Raw genomic sequence first — 20,925 nt, forward strand, 5'->3', positions numbered from 1 at the left:
CACATGTCACCAACATGAGATTTGGTACATATAAACCATGCACAACTCTTCTCTTCTCTTTATTTATCTAGATGAATTCGATTAACTCATTGGATTCTTCTATCTGTTCTTTGTGTGGTGCAGAAGAAATGGATTGGGGAAGAAAAGGGAAAGTGGGTTTTAGAGAGTTTCTATTTGCTTTCATGAGTTGGGTTGGTCTTGATGATGCAGATGATTACTATATGAACAGTTAAGAAACAACTTGAACATTTGGTTTCATATGTACATATACCTGTACTCTATTATTATCAACATGATACTATAAAGCTTGTCTAATTCATTCTTTTTAAATAACTATGATCATATGATCATCTTTATAATCACAACCCGACCAATCCTTCAAACATGCTATCAACAAGTCCAAGTGGCAAGATGTTTTCAATATCTAGAACCTAGGATCACGTCTAGTTCAATTCTGAAACTCTGCTATTCTTGGATTGTTTCCTTGTTTCCTTCAATTTGGTAAACCGTAATCAAAAAGTTCAAAGTTGCTTCTCTTTTTCTGAAACAAAATGTGTTTTTAAGTCAATGATGAGACATATGTTGCAGACTGAATCAAACTTTGTAGATGAAATTATAAATTTGAACTTCAAGTGTAAAAAATCTCATTAATTTCATTAAATCGAACCGCATTACATGTTGCATACAAAGACTATCAACATCATTACATAAAAAGAAATACAAATTAGCAAATCATTAAGACCACAAGATAATAAAACAAATTTTGAAACCCTAATTAGACTCTTCGTCAAATAGTTCGCGACAGAGAGGGCATGTGCCATTAGATCGATCTACCCACTTATTGAGACATTCTTCATGATAACAATGCGAGCAGTTAGGCACGTGGCAGTAATCCTCGGTTCTAGACAGATCCAGATCTTCCAAACAGATGGCACAAGTCGTCAAATTTGTTGCCGACAGAGACAGAGACAGAGCAGAGTTGCGACGCACAACGTTGTACACCTTCTGTGTCAGTTTGACAGTGCCTTTCATGAATAAAGGTTGTTGTGTCAATGGCAAGTTAGAACTTTTGCTTCTTTGTCGTAGGGCTTGGACTACAATCTCATCAGCTATGTATTCGGACAAGAGATTATCGTGGAGTTGGCTATGGAGGGTTCGATAGACGTCCTTAGGCTCGAAGGTTCGGAGTTTCAGAATGAGTTTTGAGTCTGGACCTGGTGGAGAATCCCGGTAAGATCCGACACTCTTGATGCTACGATGATCATCGTTCTTCTCTATGATAAACACCTCGAAGTACCCTCTCTTTACAGTGATTTTCACCGTGCTTAATAACCCTAACGACGGATCTTGAGACGTAGCGGCTAGATGAATATCGAGTCTGAATGATTCAGTATCCATTTGTCGCAGTGAAGAAATCAGAAAAATAAAACTCAGAGTCAGAGACAGAGTGAAAGATGGATGAGTCGTAAGGTTTCGTGTGTGTTGTGTTATATTTATAGATAGAAGCANTTCATTTCTTATGCCATTGATCTTGAAGAATTAGAGTAGAATTGTTATCCTAAGTTCTTAACCAATGTTCAATCCAAAAATTAGGATGTGGTTGTTACCAAATTATTCTTTCTTTCTTTGCTGTTCATAAAAACAGTGCTCCTTGTTTCCATCCGTCCTGGATCTTTACCTTATTAGAATGAACAAACACCTTGAGACTGAGATAGTGGCCACATTTATAGGAATACAACAGACTGTGCTGTGTAAATGCAAACCTTTGATTGGTCTTTTAGTATGGGCAGGTACAACGAAGACTCCAGCTGAGGATAGAGGCCCAAGGAAAGTACCTGCAATCAATTCTTGAAAAAGCTTGCAAGGCCTTTGACGAACAAGCTGCTGCTTTTGCTGGGCTTGAAGCTGCTAGGGAAGAGCTATCAGAGCTAGCCATCAAAGTTTCCAATGTCTCTCAAGGAACAACAGTTCCGTTCTTTGATGCAACAAAGATGATGATGATGCCATCTTTGTCAGAGCTTGCAGTAGCAATAGACAACAAAAACAACATCACAACCAACTGTTCCGTGGAAAGCTCTCTGACTTCCGTCACTAATGGGAGCTCGATATCTGCTGCATCGATGAAGAAACGGCAACGTGGAGACAATATGGGCGTTGGGTATGAATCTGGCTGGATTATGCCTAGTAGTACCATTGGATAAAGTTTAGGAAGATGGGAAAGGTAGAGATAAGATTAAACTCTTCTTTACTTGCTTTGAGGGGCCTGTATTATTCGATATAAACTTGTCATCAAAATTTCGTCTTAGCCTACTCATGTATATATTTAATGTTGAAGCTGAAGCTTTAGAGTTTCCTTTAAACCTTGCCTTTAAAAATTATTCTTGTATTCAAGTGAAAGGGTTTAAAGGTAGAAGAAACTATAAAGATATAAGAAAAAGATCCATTGATGATATTATAAACATTGAAATGATGAAAGGGCCACCAAAGTTTGAGCCTTTAACTTTGCTACTATTCGTAATGCCTTTCTTCATTATGCTTTTATGCTTTACTTTATGTACTTTTACGCCTTGTTCCTCTCATCCTTCTTTACAACGAACATCAAATTAACATTGGTGAGTTCTAAAATACAAAAGTTTTAACATACAAAAACCGTGTAGGGAGCATGATTTGCTGCTGTGTTAAGTCGGAGAACAACAAGAAGTACGCGGAGCTGGATGCGAAGCTTGCAAGGAAGATGGTGGAGAGCCGGAGGATTTATCCGGGACACAAGAGTCTAAAGTCTATGGATTCAATAATCATGAAGTTTCCTAAGCTAAGAGAAGGATTAAGAAACATCAGAAACGTTTTCGAATCCTACGGTATGTTTTCTTGAGATTATTCACCTTTCATCAAGATTCCTCTGGTTTTAGTTTTAAACATTTTTGTTCTGCAAATATTCGCAGATAATGATAGTAACGGGACAATCGATATAGAGGAGCTGAAGAAATGCTTAGAAGAACTACAGCTAAGTTTATCAGATGAAGAAGTAAAAGGCTTATATGGATGGTGTGATGTTGATGGAAGCAAAGGGATACAGTTCAATGAGTTTATAGTCCTTCTCTGCCTCATCTATCTTCTATCAAAACCTTCCTCTGAATCCAACGCGGTAATTAATCAAATGACAGCAGGATGATAGATAAATTGTATCATGTTCAGTCTAAATTATGTTGTGTTTTTTCTTAGGAATCGAGAGAGATGGGTCCGAAGTTGGTTGAATCTATATTTGATCCAATAGTTGAAGTGTTCTTGTTTTTGGACAAAGATGGTAAAGGGAAACTGAACAAGGCTGATGTGATAAAGACACTGAACAACGAAGACTATCCTTTAGAGAGATCTCCTTCACATGTCACCAACATGAGATTTGGTACATATAAACCATGCACAACTCTTCTCTTCTCTTTATTTATCTAGATGAATTCGATTAACTCATTGGATTCTTCTATCTGTTCTTTGTGTGGTACAGAAGAAATGGATTGGGGAAGAAAAGGGAAAGTGGGTTTTAGAGAGTTTCTATTTGCTTTCATGAGTTGGGTTGGTCTTGATGATGCAGATGATTACTATATGAACAGTTAAGAAACAACTTGAACATTTGGTTTCATATGTACATATACCTGTACTCTATTATTATCAACATGATACTATAAAGCTTGTCTAATTCATTCTTTTTAAATAACTATGATCATATGATCATCTTTATAATCACAACCCGACCAATCCTTCAAACATGCTATCAACAAGTCCAAGTGGCAAGATGTTTTCAATATCTAGAACCTAGGATCACGTCTAGTTCAATTCTGAAACTCTGCTATTCTTGGATTGTTTCCTTGTTTCCTTCAATTTGGTAAACCGTAATCAAAAAGTTCAAAGTTGCTTCTCTTTTTCTGAAACAAAATGTGTTTTTAAGTCAATGATGAGACATATGTTGCAGACTGAATCAAACTTTGTAGATGAAATTATAAATTTGAACTTCAAGTGTAAAAAATCTCATTAATTTCATTAAATCGAACCGCATTACATGTTGCATACAAAGACTATCAACATCATTACATAAAAAGAAATACAAATTAGCAAATCATTAAGACCACAAGATAATAAAACAAATTTTGAAACCCTAATTAGACTCTTCGTCAAATAGTTCGCGACAGAGAGGGCATGTGCCATTAGATCGATCTACCCACTTATTGAGACATTCTTCATGATAACAATGCGAGCAGTTAGGCACGTGGCAGTAATCCTCGGTTCTAGACAGATCCAGATCTTCCAAACAGATGGCACAAGTCGTCAAATTTGTTGCCGACAGAGACAGAGACAGAGCAGAGTTGCGACGCACAACGTTGTACACCTTCTGTGTCAGTTTGACAGTGCCTTTCATGAATAAAGGTTGTTGTGTCAATGGCAAGTTAGAACTTTTGCTTCTTTGTCGTAGGGCTTGGACTACAATCTCATCAGCTATGTATTCGGACAAGAGATTATCGTGGAGTTGGCTATGGAGGGTTCGATAGACGTCCTTAGGCTCGAAGGTTCGGAGTTTCAGAATGAGTTTTGAGTCTGGACCTGGTGGAGAATCCCGGTAAGATCCGACACTCTTGATGCTACGATGATCATCGTTCTTCTCTATGATAAACACCTCGAAGTACCCTCTCTTTACAGTGATTTTCACCGTGCTTAATAACCCTAACGACGGATCTTGAGACGTAGCGGCTAGATGAATATCGAGTCTGAATGATTCAGTATCCATTTGTCGCAGTGAAGAAATCAGAAAAATAAAACTCAGAGTCAGAGACAGAGTGAAAGATGGATGAGTCGTAAGGTTTCGTGTGTGTTGTGTTATATTTATAGATAGAAGCAATACTCTGTTTATATAATTTATTCGGAACCCTAAACGCGTTAATGTAATTTCCTTTTCTTTTTCTTTAAAGCAATTTTTGATTAACGCTCGTTAAATTTTATTTGTTAAATTTGCTTTTTGCTTTTTGTTTGTTGGTAAAACATATCTCGTTGTACGAACTTAAAACCAAATTAGGTTTCCTATGTGGTTTATAATTTAACTAGATAAGGGCTGCACGATGTGTGTGGGTTTAAAAATTGTTGAAAAAAAAATAAATTTTAAACTTTAAACACTTTTCAAAAAATATATAATTTTTTTTATTTCATAAAGTAAATATATAAATAATTTTAAGTTAGAGAATATTTGTATTTATCTTCATACATTTATTTATATTTATCTATTTTTAATATATTATAACAATTATTACAATAATCTAAAACTAAATTATATTCCACTAAAACTTTTGTCAAATATTCATCATTACAAATATTATTATTGTCAAATTTCAAAAACGTTTCACAACTTATTCACAAAATATTTTACATACAAGAAATTCATCAAAGAAACATCTAATAAGTAACCACGTACAATGTTACTCTATGTTTTACCATTAAAAATATGTTCTTACACCCAAAATTATTTTATTGTTAAAGTATGCTCTTTATCACCACCTATAAAATGTCTTCTAAACAAATTAAACAAATTTTATGTTGCTTCACTTTCATTTTGGCATAATTATATTTCTTATAATTACTAATAAATTTTTGTGACATAAGTTCTTTAACCAAGAAGTGTTTTTTCTTCCAAAGATATTTTGGATGAACAACTGGTAAAAATTATCTACTCGATTACAATGACTTTATGACTAACCCAAAAAAAGTTGAGAAATTGAAAGGTTAATATAATATAATAAAAATAAAATTTAAAAATTATAATCACGATGGTATATATAAGTCTTAGATAATTCAGATATACAAAATAGAAACTTTATATACAATCCAAAACATGACATATGTCATAATTATGTTAAGGATCAACGACCTATTTACTATTCAGAAGTATCCAATTGTACCAAAACAACTTAAAGTTATGATCTCGTCTCAAATATTTTCGAATCATACATTCTCAACTAATTTTAACCTGAATCAAAAGTTCTCATATATTTCTCCATATACCTGGTTTAAACGGTTTACGAACCTAATCCGATAGAAAACCACATAAATCCAGTTTGAAACCAATTTTAAAATTGTATACCGTTCCAACTTCCCAAATTTGAAACCACTTCTCAATTACTCGATCAAACAGCTCTTGTTTCAGTACCGGAATCATAAACATTATTCAGAAAAGAAACTCTAAATTTTAACCAGAAACGTCAACCACCGACTTATCTTCCAAATTTATAATGCTACTAACTGTAGAATCACTTTTAGAACCTCCATCAGTGTCTCCATCCTCGATTAAATTAGCAGGCATTGTATACTTCGATTTCATTTCATTGCATCTGATAGCTTTCATTGAAAAATCCGCATGAATCAAAGACCCACGCAATAGATCGGCAAAATTATATCAGAAAAAAAACAAAGATCAAATCTTTCGATATAAACATGAAATGTTATGTAGATATAATGTTATTTCTTAATTAGCTGTCATATTATGTTTCAAAAACAATAATTCTTTTGACATAACTTCCGTTATTCTTTTTAGATTTGTTATTCACTATTTATTTATTAATAATAATATACATGCTTATGGAATTATTTTTTTGTTTATATATGTCAAAATCTTATTGAAAAAACACGTATAATATAGTAGCATACAATGGAAAATAGATTAGTTTGTTTTAATTTTGCTTTTTGATTTAGATTTTTTTAGATATAAACATGTAAATTTTATTTAGATTTAATGTTATTTTCTTAATTAACTGTTTTGAAAAATAATAATTTTTTGACATGTGTCAACATCTTATCAGTATACTTGACACATGTCATGATCATGGTAATAGCTAATTTAAAAATCCAACTTTATATGATAAATTTTTTAACATAATAAAAAGATTACTTCAGACTTCAATTCAAGCTTTTTTCCTAAGACTGCCAACCAGTTCTTCATGATATTCGTTTTCTTTGCATGTGCCTTCACAAATCTTGTTGTCCGAAATTGGCTAACCATTAGAGACATAAAAATTATTTTTTATTTTTTTGTGCAAACAAAAACATAAAATTTAATGTGTTAGGTTATATAGTATAATTATACGACCAAATATGGATGACACATAGTATATTTATTTTACCATGTAGTGGTTGAGAATCTTTGTAACAGTGAAACTTTGATATGGATGACACATAATATATTTATCATTGTTTTTTTTTAAATATAATAAGATTACAATTATCTTATGTCTTGTTTTACCAAGCTTGAAAACTGTGATTTATGATCGTTAATATTGACACTTGTCACGATCTTATGAGTTACTAACTTTGATATTTAATCGTTAAAATTGACACGTGTCACGATCAATTGAGTTTTTAACTTTAATCTTTGATCGTTAAAACTAACATGTGTCACGATCTAGTGAGTTACTAACTTTGAGAGCCAAGGTTTATATAATAAGATTATTGAAACCTAACAAAAGAAAAAAACAGAGTTATCATGAAGATTGGCGCAGCAGGAGCAGAACGAGTATGGTTACATTTGAACTTTTCCTCTCATTTCTCTGTTACTGGCTGGTTAGTTAATTACATTTGTATGAATCCATCCTTATTTGTTTTCATGCCAGGAGTTACCAAGTCACTGAAGCTCTACGTGCTCAGATGGACGTCCAAAGAAGACTACACGAGCAATTGGAGGTTAGTTCATTTCTTATGCCAGTTGCTCTTGAAGATACAAACCCCCATATTTACAACAAGTTTGACTCAAAAGTGACAAATTATAGTAGAATTGTTATCCTAAGTTCTTAACCAATGTCCAATCCAAAAATTAGGATGTGGTTGTTACCAAATTATTCTTCTTTCTTTGCTGTACATATGAACAGTGCTCCTTGTTTCCATCTGTCCTGGATATTTACCTTATTAGAATGAACAAACGCGCCCTTGAGACTGAAACAGTGGCCACATTTGTAGGAATGGAACAGACTGTGCTGTGTAAATGCAAACCTTTGATTGATCTTTTAGTATGGGCAGGTGCAACGGAGACTCCAGCTGAGGATAGAGGCCCAAGGAAAGTACCTGCAATCAATTCTTGAAAAAGCTTGCAAAGCCTTTGACGAACAAGCTGCTGCTTTTGCTGGGCTTGAAGCTGCTAGGGAAGAGCTATCAGAGCTAGCCATCAAATTTTCCAATGTCTCTCAAGGAACAACAGTTCCATTCTTTGATGCAACAAAGATAATGATGATGCCATCGTTGTCAGAGCTTGCAGTAGCAATGTCTATATTTGATCCAATAGTTGAAGTGTTCTTGTTTTTGGACAAAGATGGTAAAGGGAAAATGAACAAGGCTGATGTGATAAAGACACCGAACAACGAAGATTATCCTTTAGAGAGATCTCCTTCACATGTCACCAACATGAGATTTGGTACATATAAATCATGGACAACTCTTCTCTCCTCTTTATTTATTTACAAGAATTCGATTTACTCACTGGATTCTATCTGTTCGTTGTGTGTTGCAGAAGAAATGGATTGGGGAAGAAAAGGGAAAGTGGGTTTTAGAGAGTTTCTATTTGCTTTCATGAGTTGGGTTGGTCTTGATGATGCAGATGATTACTATAAGAGCACCTAAGAAACATATTTACTCTATTATCAACATGATACTATAAAGCTTGTCGAATTCATTATTTTTCAATAATAATCACAACCCGACCACTCCTTCAAACATTCTATCAAACAAGTCCAAGTAGCAAGATCTGTTGAACTCCATAAAGGACAAGAATTTGGATACAAATGTACTGGATGAGTCATTGGATAACCAAAGTAAATACTCAAGTGATATGAAACTCCCAATCAAACATCAAAAGAAAGAAGTTACAGACATATGGAGGCATTGATTGATCATCATTTCTTAGAATTATTGTTTCCTTTGCCACCTCCTCCAGAACTAGCTGCTGCTGCTGCTGCTTGAGCAGCCTTCTTTGCTGCCTTCTCTTGCAATGCTTTCGCATCCCTTTATCAGATAACAAACACACACAGCACAAAGGAATCGATAAACACCATAGAGAAATTAGCGTTGTACTCAGATCCAAGAAGAACAAATACGAAAAATGGGTTACCTCTCACGGCGTTGCTCTGGAGTTAATCCATCATCTTTAGTCCTTCCTTTGCCTCCGGTACGAGCTAGAGCCCTTTCACGGTCACGCTCTCTTTGACTTCCTCGTGCAAAATTCGCAAAAGCCACAGAATCAAAGAAAACAACACTAGTTTCTGATTAAAATCGATATAAAAGCAGCACACAAAATATAGCAAACCCTTGCATCAAATATTCAGAGATCTGCATTAGAACTCGTGAAAGAACAATCCAAAAGCTACCCGTCTAGGTACAAACTTCAAAACCATACGATTCAATACGGAGAAATCAATGAAACAACTAATCCAAAAACAAAACCCTAAAAAATTTACAAAATTTAGGTCTTTTCCATCTTGTAGAACACGCAAAAAAAAAAAACAGAACCCAAGTTTCGCAATTGAACATTCGCGTTAACAAAAAAACACAGAACCCAAATAAAGAAAAACCAAACTGGAGCTAAAGAAACCAGATTGAGAGAACAAACGAATTTGAGAAGGATATGAGTCATGATGGGTGTGAGAGAGATCTGCGGCCGGTAGCGTAGAAGCGATCTTGAGAGAGATCAGAGAGATCCCCGACGGTGCGCAACTAAAGAAAAGCCAGACAACGAAGAAGATTGACGGAATTAATTCCATTATTTATAACAATTTTTTTTGTTTAAGTCCCAAAATCGTAATTTCCATTGGTAATCGAAATTTCTAGGCTCCTGGAGCTCGGTTTTCTTTAACCGTTTGGTTCGGTTTTTGGTTTTCCCATTTTTTAAAAGGTAGATTAATTGGGACCATTTATAGCAATTTAAAGTTTTTAAAAAAAAAGTAAAATTACAAACACAAAATGCAAAATATATATCTTTATAATTTTTGTATTTTTCCCAAAACTTTTTTAATTAAAAATTACTAACTTTGTTTTGGAAATTTTTGCTTTTTATGTCATTTTTAATCTAACTTACAATTGAATTTCATTGTTTTCATTATCATAAAAATAGTCCTGTATATAAAATGTTATCAACACTTACACTTTAAATATAGACTCAATGACATATGTAATCTCATGCATAAAACATGACATCATTTTTATTATTTTTCTTATCCTTTCAAGATGATTGACTGACTCACACATGAAACTTTGGCAAAAATTGATTGTTCTTTTTATTTCTTTATCCTTTAAAATTAGGACTTGATTGTATAATTTAATTTAATAATAAAAAATGTTTACGTTTCGAAAGATATTCTACTTATATATATATATATATATATATATATATATATTTCTTTTTCGGGTTGAATCCAAAATTTATGTAAATATGAGTTAAACAATTTTGAAATCCAAATTTTACTCATTGAATGGATTAAAAAGTTTATATTTCACTCACCATTTATCAGTTTTATAAATGGATAAAACTTTGATAAACAAATATTACCTCCAATACCAAGTGAACCCTCTCCTCCTTCCTGAAAAAAATAATTTTGAAAGAATATAAATTATAAATATATATACTTTTATACCTAAGACATATTTCTAATATATTGGCTTTATGATGATTCCTAATTTTTTTATTTTTAGTTTTAATGAATACCTTGTGGATTGGTTCTGATGGATTTTCTAATTCCTTTGCCTGAAAGAAACAAAACGTACAAAACTATTTTACCAAATCGATTCACAAAAATATATTTATTTTTTAAAAACGATTCACAAATCAATAGAAAGAAACAGATTAGCAAATTTTACATTGGAAAACTACTGAGTTTCAAATAAAAAAGTTGAAATGCAATAAAGATGATAAAGGAACTTAGCCATTTTTAAGGTTTTGTTTTGAATCTATTTATTTATGGTTTTGTTTAAAGTTTATCAATGTTGAATCTATTTCGCTATCTAATGCTGTTATTAATACATTACCAAAGTACTGGTCAATGAAAAATTTCCATTTTTTTATCTAATAATTAATTACTTACCAAATTAATAATTATTAAAGTATTGACTGAATTAGGTTTAGGATTTTCCTTTTTTTAAAACCCTCCTACTCTTTAAATAGAGAAGAAGCTTTACCTTCTTTTTTTCATAACTCAACAAAAGTTACAACGACAGAAGAAAATCAAAAATCTAATGAGAATAATGGCTAGAACAAGAATGTCGCAAGAAGAGTATGAGCGAGTTTGCGAGTTCCTGAGAATGATAAAAGAGACTGATGAAGAAACAAACCACAGAGGAATCTACCTTCAATACACCACTGCAATCAAACTTTACCATTCCGGATCTCTGAACTTAGTCGGTCTCAGAAACCAAATCACGGCTATTTTCAAGAACTGCGACGTTTTGCTCACCGCCTTCGATCGAGTTTTGAAGGATTTGGATACGGATTATCGTCGAGACGAGACCGTTGTCGATCCGAAGAATCTGAAACGAATAAAGGAGTTCTTAAAGTCGTTGAGGAGCGAGTGCGAGGGGTTACGAGTAGGGTTTATAGAGGCTTTCGTGAGACATAAGCAACATCAAGACGTGAAGACTCTCAAGGAAGAAGTTGACCTAATGTTACGAGAATACCCTAATCTGAAAAAGGAGTTTAGGAGGATCCTACTCGACCACGGCTTAGTACAAGTCGAGAAACGAGATGAGATTACGCGTGAGGAAGAGGACGAGTTGTTCAAAGATGACATGTACTTTCATGCCATTGAAGCAGCCATTAAGTTCGCGGAGGCTGAGGATGATAAGAAGCCGGAGGTGGGTGTTTATGGAGCCGTCAGACAGTTTTACAAACAACGGCGTAGAGGGTTGCCACGAGGATTCGAGAAAGATCCGAAACTTGCGGTACGGAGAATCTTACCAGATCTGCAGTGGAAGTACAACGCGTTTCTCAAGAACAGAGGAAGGTCTCTTGAGAAGGTGCGCAAGGTGAATGAATCATTGGTTGTGTTTTGATTTGATGTAGTAGAATGTTTTCTTTTTGTGTTAATGAAAGTATTAATTTGTATCTATGTATATTTTGGCTTTTGATGAAACCTGATTGTTCATGGTAAGATTTAGTAAAGATGTGTTTTGTCATGGTATTATTGTTCACATATCACAAAATACAAAAAAACGTAGACGCAAACACAAAGGTTATACATTGCGTTGAGAGGTTACACAGTATACAAACAGAGAGAGAGTAATGCACAAGTTCAAAACAGAGGAGTAGTCCTTGAACTATTAAAAAGCTGCAACAGCGCCAACACTAAGCAACCAGAGGCATTGTCACCAAAACATACAAAATATTATGAAACCTCCCAAAGTAACTAGATGAAGCTCAACTACAACCGAAGAACAACATTTTCAGTGGAGATAATGATCAGGACTAAACGAGCCAGCACACTCTTTAGAGAAACATGAGATTCTCAACCTGACCAGAGAAGATAGAGATTACAGTTTCACCCCAATGTTTTGTGATTCCTTCTATGTAGACTTTTCTGAAACTGTTTTTCTTGGGATCATAATAGAGAACATAAAACGGTGGTTCACTCAAAGTGTCTGGTCCGAAAACAAACTCACCTGCATCAGTGAGACAAAAGGCTTGAAGATACCAATCAGTTATACAGAGATCTAAAGCAAACACCTTGTTGCACCATTCATGTTTCGCAGCATCCTCTAGAACCCACAAATCAATCCTACAAGTACAAGAAAGTCCAGCTGGTTTAAACGACATGACAGCAAGCTTTCCCTCGTATCTTGTCATCTTTGTAAACTCTGCAGCAGTCTCTGGTACTCTTATAAGCTCAAACTTCTCAGACCTAACATCGAAACTCATGACTCCTTGATGCTTGTTCTGAAGAAAAGGATCTGTATCAAGATAAGCTTCATAATACAACACACCATTGATACATATATCAAGAGGCAGAGGAGAGTGATCAGAAGGACAATCTTGAATCATTCTCCAGGAATTACCATTCTTCCTCAACGTCAAAACCCTAAGCTCTAATGGAACTAAACTGCGACACTTCGTCATACACATGACTATGTAATCTTCATTGATCGGATCATAACCCAAGTAATAATGGTATATATCCAACCTACGAGAATCAATCTCAGGCAAAGTAACAGATCGTCTCGTGCTAGGGTTGTACACCATGAGTTTACGAGGAGGTCCATAGCAAATCAAACCATGAACAGAGGGAGCAACAGTTGTGTACCAATGCAAAAGACATTTCATATGGTAAGTTGCTACATAAGATGATGAGTCACCTCGAATCCCTACAGAGAAGAAGTGACGCTTCCTGTTACTCTTGTCTTCGCATGTGAAGATGAGACTTTGGGTTTGGGGACGAGTAGACGACTTGATGAAGTACGATCTCATGAAATCACTGTTGCGGATGATGGATTCATACTGTTTCGATAAGCAGAGGAACCTTGCTAGGGATTTAGCGGGTAAGCCTTTGAGTATCTTTGGAATGAGATCAAACGGAATATGATCTAACCTTGCTCTGTTTGTTCTCAGGTCATCGGAGATCTTCGTCTTTGCAAGATTCTTTCCTCTCTTTGTTTTCATGGCGATGATGTGAAGAAAGAACGAGCGGCGTCGATTTTGTCTCTCGGTTTGCAAAACCTTTCTTGGAGAAGAAGAAATCAAGAAAACGAATGAGTTTGTTGCGTTTTTTTGCCGTTATATATGTAAACGTGGTGCCGTTTTACTATTTCAATCGAGGAATGGTCGAAACTTGAAAGGATCTCAAGATTAAAACGGCAGAGAGTTTCTCTACTTTTGTAAATAATGTTTTTTTTTTTTGTGTGTGTGTGTGTGTGTTGAATTTAAAGTTAAGAAATATTAAGTATGGGAAAAGGACGGAATCTAATGATTAATTTGGATTTTGTGAATTACGTAATGATTTCATACATGTGTTGCTCAACTTGGCAGGTAGGGAAGGGACAAGGGAAGCAAAATCAGAAAAATATGCAATAAATAAAAATAAAACAATCTGAGGTAAAGGGGATCTTGTATAGTTGTGACTTGTGAGTATTCATACACATAACACATGGTTGTTGCAAAGTTGAGGATCATTATGATGCTGCCCATTGCAACATCGTATTTTAGGTTGCAGTTTAATATTGTAACCAATTCCATTAAGATGATCAGTTTATATAATCAGTTTCATGTTACATAATATATAGTAACGGAGACGAACTAAAAATAATAATCGTTGACATATATTGAGCCTTATCACCATGAACCGAGACCGAGAGGGTTAGGAGATACATCAACGATGGACCGATGGTAGTATGCTTCGTAGTTTCATGGCCTCTTCGTCGTCTTCGATAGTTGTTGATGAGGAAGAAAAGTGTAAATTGTTGCGTACTTGCGTAGTCCCTTAGACCTTAGTTAATCCCTAGTGCCTAATAGATATACATATCATATTATCATGGGATTTAATTTAAAGTTGGGACACCGGACATGTTTTTTGTTTGCCTTAAATCCCCCTCAAATGAAGCTCCAACGGATCCGCTTAGCTAGTGTGATATATGCAATCTGGCTTGAAAGAAATGTCCTGAAACTACAAGGGTATTACGTACTCCAGTTGAAAGTTTGTTCCCTTTACTTGATAGAAAGGATGACCGTAACACATGCTCTGGTAGAAGATACATCCCAAAATTTGACATGCTCAAATTACTAAGGGGGTATTAAAACCATGATTTTGGAGTATTTGATAGGATTTAGGAAATTTGGAATTTTGATAGCTTTTAGGGAAATTGATATGATTTATGGTAAAATTATTTCAAATTATTTCAAATCCTACCTAAAACTATGAGATTTGGATTTCTGTATTTTTAACTAAACAAATCCTCTCAAATCATATAGAATTCCTAAAACTTATGAAAATTATGAAAATCCAAATCCATAAAAACAAACTGTTTTGAATAACAGTGGATTTTAAAGTAGATTTTTAAATAATCAGTTCAATAATAGTGGATTTTAATAGATTTTTTAAAATCCATGATTGAATAACATATGATTTGTAAATTTTAAACAAATCAATTAAAATGTCAAGTTGAATACACCTTTTGATCCGGGTTTGTTCACCACATCGTTCATTGTGGTTACGCCTACTTTTTTTTTTCTTTACTCTGTATAATCATTATCAAAATTTAGAAAACCAAAAATTTTAGCCAACAATCTATATTTCATTAATCATTACCTGAAAATCTTTTATAGAAGTTTAACATAATTGTGGAAGCTTCCTTGCCCCAGTGGTTGGCATAGGGTTCATTAATGCTTCTACACCAGGACGTTTGGGGTTTGAATCCCGGATAATGCGATTTATTAATTGTGCAGATTAATAGAGGCAAATTTACATACGATCTTCAATGATGCGCAATTATCGCCGTACAGCTGAAAGTCAGAAGGAATTGTCCATGTAGAATCATACGTAATAGTTCTCATGATTTGCAATCAATAATAATAAATCCAGAGTTAAAAAAAAAAATTTTAAGAGAATCCAAATGCTAGGTTATTCAATCATTCACAGATTTAGTGTTAATCCATCAAGATTTTATGTACTTCATTAAACTGTAACATTTTAAAAGCATAATCATTTGAAAAATCTTTATATGGAATCTACTGAAATGAATTCCAACAGATTTTTTTTCTAATAATGAGTAAGTTATAATTTTTTAGAAAATCTACATCATATAAACTACTAATCAATCCTGTTAAAAATATTTAAGTTTTTGTAAAACCAAAATTAATTAATGCGAACTTGGGGCCATTATCTAAGTGGCTTATTAACTCCATAATTAATGCACCCAAAGTTCAACTTTTCCGGCTAATATATCTCCATAACTAAGGCACCCCCAAAGTTCAACTCTCCCGGCTTGAAAAACGTGGCTCAGACTACTCTACTAGTGGTGGTGGTGAGTTGGGGCCTCAAAATCGTATCATCACGTGACCCACGCGTAGCGGTTCGGCTCCTACAAAACAAAGAACAACTCGTTGTCAGTCCAATCAGATACAGACATGTCATCTCCCCTGACAGAACCTGAAAATGACAGAAATATCCAAACATGTTGCTGATAATTACAAGTCAAAAATCCCAACAAATCTGAGTCAAAATTAAAAAACGAATCTCACCGTTTCCCTTCTTCTTCCTCCTCCTTCCTACTTATTCTTCTTCTTCTTCTTCATCTTCCCTCTCAATTCTTCGTAATTAAAAAAAAAAAAAAAAAGAGAAAAAAATGTGTGGGATCTTCGCGTATCTGAATTTTCACGCGAACAAAGAGAGAAGATACATTCTCGAGGTTCTCTTCAATGGTCTTCGCCGTCTTGAATACAGAGGTTACGATTCTGCTGGAATCGCCATTGATAATTCTGATGCTTCTTCTCCCCTCGTGTTTCGTCAAGCTGGAAACATTGAATCACTTGTTAATTCCGTTAACGAAGGTTGCTCTTTTTTTTCTTTATTTATAAATTTTGGATCTTTAGATTTTGAATCCAAAGTCGAAGACTTTTTTATTTTATTGATGATTTTGTTGTGTTGTGTTTTGTTTTTGCAGAGATTACGAATACGGAATTGAACCTAGACAAAGTTTTCTACTTTCATGCTGGGATTGCACATACGAGGTGGGCTACTCATGGTGAACCTGCTCCTAGGAATAGTCATCCTCAATCTTCTGGTCCTGGAGATGATTTTTTGGTTGTTCATAATGGTGTCATCACTAACTATGAGGTTCTTTTTTGAAAAACTGAGTCTCTTGTCTTATGTCTTTATAAAGGGAGCAAAAAGAACATGTTTTTTGATTCTGTTCTTGTTTTGTTTAGGTGTTGAAAGAAACTTTAGTGAGGCATGGGTTTACTTTTGAATCGGATACAGATACTGAAGTAATTCCCAAGCTTGCTAAATTTGTTTTTGACAAAGCTAATGAAGAAGGTAATTGCTTGATACTGTTATCCATATTGTGTATGAGATTTTTAAGTAGTGTGTTGTTTTGTTTTTTAGGTAGCATGCTCATGTATTTTATTTTTCTTATGATTTTGTAGGTGGACATACTGTTACATTCTGTGAAGTTGTCTTTGAAGTGATGAGGCATCTTGAAGGAGCTTATGCTCTTATATTTAAAAGCTGGCATTATCCGAATGAGTTGATTGCGTGCAAGCTTGGTAGCCCTTTGCTTTTAGGTGTTAAAGTAAGTTGTTACTCTTTGTCACTAGAATCAATAGGGCTGTTTCATTCTGTTTGATTGAAATCTAGCTTAGCAGTTGTTTTGTTTAGCGAGTCTGTATCAAGCTTTGTATATCATTTGAACAACCTGTAGGGCTAAATAGCAATTGTTATATGATAGGGAGATTACAAATTTTTACTCATGAGAGCAAGAGTTGATTCTTTTAGTATGGAATAGGGCAGAGTTGCTTCATCTTAACCTTGTTTTGGGTATTTAAGATTCTAACTGGCTCACGGTTTTAAATCTGCTAGCTTTATTTCCTTCTCCACCTTTTTAAATTACAGAACCATAACCTTTACGGCTTGTAAGCAACTACGGTATACCTTACTTTATGCATGCTTTCGTAGGAGCTAGATCAAGGCAAGAGCAATGGTCATGTTTTCCAGGATGCTCACTTTCTTTCTAAGAATGACCATCCCAAAGAGTTTTTCCTATCAAGTGATCCTCATGCTCTTGTTGAGCACACAAAGAAAGTTTTGGTGATTGAAGATGGCGAAGTTGTTAACCTCAAGGTATATTCATTCCCTGCCAGACAAAGCATCAATATGGAATTCTAGCATATGAATAACGAATCTTATTGACTGATCACTGGGAATATATGTAACATTCACAAGTAGCAACTGAAACATGTGTATCCAATTTGGAGTATAAGTGGTTCACTTATCATGTAACCTATGCAGGTCACTTAATATGTGCTCACCACTTCCACTTTTATTAACAGGATGGAGGTGTGTCGATACTTAAGTTTGAAAACGAGAGGGGAAGGCCTAATGGTTTATCGAGACCTGCTTCAGTGGAACGTGCCTTATCTGTTCTTGAGATGGAGGTGGAGCAGATATACAAGGGAAAATATGATCATTACATGCAAAAAGAGATCCATGAGCAGCCAGAATCTTTAACTACTACAATGAGAGGCCGTCTTATTCGCGGTGATTCACGCAAAACAAAAACAGTCCTCCTAGGTGGTTTGAAAGATCACTTAAAGACCATAAGACGCAGCAGGCGTATTGTTTTTATTGGATGTGGGACAAGTTACAACGCTGCTCTTGCATCAAGACCTATCCTTGAAGAGCTCTCTGGTAATTGCTACTATATAATCATGTGCTGTCTTGATTTCGAATTGGCTCTGCTTAACTTAGGTTCTTTTCCATAGGTATACCAGTCAGCATGGAGATCGCTAGTGATCTATTGGACCGGCAAGGTCCAATATACAGAGAAGATACCGCAGTTTTTGTGAGTCAGTCTGGTGAAACTGCAGATACACTACTTGCTTTGGCCTATGCTCAAGAAAACGGTGCATTATGTGTCGGCATAACTAACACCGTTGGGAGCTCAATAGCTAGAAAAACACACTGTGGTGTCCATATTAACGCAGGAGCTGAGATTGGTGTGGCAAGTACAAAGGTAATTTTCGTGAATCTCTGAACATATATGTACATATATTTTCAAGATTTGGTGGTTATAAAAAACTTATGCTTTCCCCCAACATTATCAGGCATACACAAGTCAGATTGTGGTGATGGTAATGCTAGCTTTAGCAATTGGAAGTGACACAATCTCCAACCAAAAGAAACGGGAAGCTGTAATTGATGGACTACTTGATTTGCCATGTAAGTCAAGCAATATAGAGAAAAGTTACTTCTTCTTCTTAAGACTGTTTTGAAGCAATTGCAACCAACTTTGTGTATATCTATCTTATTTAAACTGAGCAGATAAGGTTAGGGAAGTACTAAAGCTAGACGATGAAATGAAAGATCTTGCGCAACTTTTGATAGACGAGCAGTCACTGCTTGTGTTTGGCAGAGGGTACAACTACGCAACCGCGTTAGAAGGAGCGTTGAAAGTAAAAGAAGTAGCACTAATGCACAGTGAAGGTATACTTGCAGGAGAAATGAAACATGGACCTTTAGCTTTAGTTGATGAGAATCTCCCAATCGCTGTGATCGCCACTCGCGATGCTTGTTTCAGCAAACAACAGTCTGTGATACAGCAACTTCACGCACGCAAAGGGAGATTAATAGTAATGTGTTCTAAAGGTGATGCTGCTTCGGTAAGCTCTAGCGGATCTTGTCGTGCAATCGAAGTTCCTCAAGTGGAAGATTGTTTACAACCTGTTATCAACATAGTGCCACTACAGGTAAAAAAACTCATCTCTGCATCACTCTATGATCTATGTATCTTCTTCTGCTTTCGACGTGTGAATAAGTCTATGTTCTTTGTGTGCAGTTATTGGCTTATCATCTGACTGTTCTGAGAGGTCACAACGTTGATCAACCGAGGAATCTGGCCAAGAGTGTGACTACTCAATAGAGAGCTTAAAGGGAATGATACTAGTTTGTATAGTTTTGCCCACACACATGCCTATGGAGTTTTTATTGATGTTACCATCGTTTACACTTTGCCACGCTATTTATGTCAAGAAACAATAAAATTTTGATATTTTTGTGTTCAGCTTGTACTTTATACTACAAAGACCAAATCTAAACTTTAATATCGAAGTATCAAACCAAAACGAGTAACAAAAACAAAAACATGTGTTAAAAAAAATTGTTAGGTGTTAATATCATTAAAGAAGAGTTTAGACTAATTTGTGAGAATACGGAAAAGTACGAGGTCTATGAGTGATTTTATATAAATATCGACGTATAAAAAAACAGAGAGGAAGACTAAAACAATTCGAAAGGTAAATTGCAAAAACCCTAGCCTTTACATGATGCGGCCGCCGATTCCGAAAGCGATACCAGATGACGACGACGGCGACTTTTCACAGATCAAAGGCTTCGAGGTTGATGATGAGTACGGCAAGAGGTTGTTGCACAACAAGAATCGCGTGGATCTGGAGCGACTTGAGGAGATGAAGAAGAGAGGTCTCATCGTGGATGAGGAAGATGATGAGCCAGAATCTGAGCCTGATGATGATCTTGATAACCCAGAAAGCGATCTCAGATTCGTTGATGTGTTGCTTAAGGTAAAGAACAAGGATCCTTCGATTATGGACAAAAATGCTAAGTTCTATGAGTCTGATGAGAGTAGTGAAGGAGATGAGAAGAAGAAGAAGAAGAAGAAGAAGGAAAAGAAGAAGAAGAAGATGTATCTGAAAGATGTTCAGGCACAGCATTTGCTTGAGGAAGGTCCTGAGTTTGTTGAGGAAGATGAGGAGAGGAAGGTGACGACTTACGCTGAGCGGCAGAGAGAATTGAGGAAGGCTGTTACTGATGCTTTGGAAACTGGAGAGGACGAGAGTGATGATGATGATCTGTTTAGAGTTGTAGAGAAGGAAGGAGATGATGATGATGTGGAGGTTAACGAGGAGTTGGCTAAGAAAATGGATGAGTATTTTGGTGAAAAAGCTGAGGATTTTGAGAACCAGTTTTTGAAAGATTACTTGGTGAAACAGCTGTGGAAGGAGAAAGAGAAGATCGTAGTAGACGAGGCGGAGTTGGATGAGTTGGATGATGACGAGGAAGCTGTTTGGGATCAAGAGGATTATGAGAATCTCTACAGGCACGAAGAGAATGCTGGGGAGATAATTATTAGTCAGTCTAGGGTTGTGGATGGGTCGGTGAGGAAGAAGGACAGTGCTAGGAAGGCACAGAGGAAGAA

The 20,925-nt window shown here is 35.4% G+C and overlaps 10 protein-coding genes across 11 annotated transcripts in view; 6 read left to right on the top strand and 4 right to left on the bottom strand.

Moving 5' to 3' along the window:
• LOC104789150 (RING finger protein 215-like) lies at positions 653 to 1,470 on the bottom strand. The gene has a single exon (XM_010514890.1). The coding sequence runs from the start codon at positions 1,396 to 1,398 to the stop codon at positions 772 to 774; it is 627 nt and encodes a 208-aa protein (XP_010513192.1). The 5' UTR covers positions 1,399 to 1,470; the 3' UTR covers positions 653 to 771.
• LOC104707342 (protein PHR1-LIKE 2-like) lies at positions 1,688 to 2,354 on the top strand. The gene is made up of 2 exons (XM_010423672.2): positions 1,688 to 1,714; positions 1,782 to 2,354. The coding sequence occupies exons 1-2, from the start codon at positions 1,688 to 1,690 to the stop codon at positions 2,199 to 2,201; spliced, it is 447 nt and encodes a 148-aa protein (XP_010421974.1). The 3' UTR covers positions 2,202 to 2,354.
• LOC104789141 (probable calcium-binding protein CML22) lies at positions 2,418 to 3,738 on the top strand. Of its 2 annotated transcripts, XM_010514883.2 has the most exons (5): positions 2,418 to 2,514; positions 2,658 to 2,858; positions 2,943 to 3,145; positions 3,223 to 3,403; positions 3,503 to 3,738. In XM_010514883.2, the coding sequence occupies exons 2-5, from the start codon at positions 2,663 to 2,665 to the stop codon at positions 3,610 to 3,612; spliced, it is 690 nt and encodes a 229-aa protein (XP_010513185.1). In that variant the 5' UTR covers positions 2,418 to 2,514; positions 2,658 to 2,662; the 3' UTR covers positions 3,613 to 3,738. The 2 variants fall into 2 exon arrangements, with proteins under 2 accessions (XP_010513185.1, XP_019083362.1); XM_019227817.1 differs by lacking the exon at positions 2,418 to 2,514 and having other exon boundaries at positions 2,534 to 2,858.
• Positions 4,032 to 4,849, bottom strand: LOC104789171 (RING finger protein 215-like). Its single transcript, XM_010514909.1, has one exon. It carries the CDS (start codon positions 4,775 to 4,777, stop codon positions 4,151 to 4,153), a length of 627 nt encoding a protein of 208 aa, XP_010513211.1. The 5' UTR covers positions 4,778 to 4,849; the 3' UTR covers positions 4,032 to 4,150.
• LOC104707351 (protein PHR1-LIKE 2-like) lies at positions 7,599 to 8,292 on the top strand (the record flags this gene model as incomplete). The annotated part of the gene is made up of 2 exons (XM_019229370.1): positions 7,599 to 7,713; positions 8,047 to 8,292. Coding segments are annotated over exons 1-2 (282 nt in total), but the record flags the coding sequence as incomplete, so codon positions are not given.
• On the bottom strand, positions 8,710 to 9,753 carry LOC104789181 (small EDRK-rich factor 2-like). Its single transcript, XM_019227826.1, has 3 exons — positions 9,646 to 9,753; positions 9,131 to 9,233; positions 8,710 to 9,024 (listed from the first exon to the last, which is right to left on the bottom strand). Exons 1-3 carry the CDS (start codon positions 9,650 to 9,652, stop codon positions 8,916 to 8,918), a joined length of 219 nt encoding a protein of 72 aa, XP_019083371.1. The 5' UTR covers positions 9,653 to 9,753; the 3' UTR covers positions 8,710 to 8,915.
• Positions 11,257 to 12,060, top strand: LOC104707358. The gene has a single exon (XM_010423693.1). It carries the CDS (start codon positions 11,257 to 11,259, stop codon positions 12,058 to 12,060), a length of 804 nt encoding a protein of 267 aa, XP_010421995.1.
• LOC104707365 (F-box protein At2g21930-like) lies at positions 12,494 to 13,660 on the bottom strand. Its single transcript, XM_010423703.1, has one exon. It carries the CDS (start codon positions 13,658 to 13,660, stop codon positions 12,494 to 12,496), a length of 1,167 nt encoding a protein of 388 aa, XP_010422005.1.
• On the top strand, positions 16,276 to 19,780 carry LOC104789192 (glutamine--fructose-6-phosphate aminotransferase [isomerizing] 2). The gene is made up of 10 exons (XM_010514928.2): positions 16,276 to 16,543; positions 16,657 to 16,829; positions 16,922 to 17,030; positions 17,141 to 17,286; positions 17,670 to 17,834; positions 18,044 to 18,401; positions 18,476 to 18,726; positions 18,818 to 18,932; positions 19,035 to 19,459; positions 19,549 to 19,780. Exons 1-10 carry the CDS (start codon positions 16,339 to 16,341, stop codon positions 19,630 to 19,632), a joined length of 2,031 nt encoding a protein of 676 aa, XP_010513230.1. The 5' UTR covers positions 16,276 to 16,338; the 3' UTR covers positions 19,633 to 19,780.
• Positions 19,991 to 20,925, top strand: part of LOC104789202 (protein KRI1 homolog) — a gene marked incomplete at its 3' end in the record, with an annotated part of 2,357 nt that continues 1,422 nt past the window's right edge. Inside the window, 1 exon segment of the mRNA XM_010514936.2 lies at positions 19,991 to 20,925. Within this exon segment, the coding sequence (XP_010513238.1) occupies positions 20,033 to 20,925 (893 nt within the window).

This window comes from Camelina sativa, chromosome 1 (genome assembly GCF_000633955.1).
Source record: "Camelina sativa cultivar DH55 chromosome 1, Cs, whole genome shotgun sequence".
Classification (NCBI taxonomy): Eukaryota; Viridiplantae; Streptophyta; class Magnoliopsida; order Brassicales; family Brassicaceae; genus Camelina; species Camelina sativa.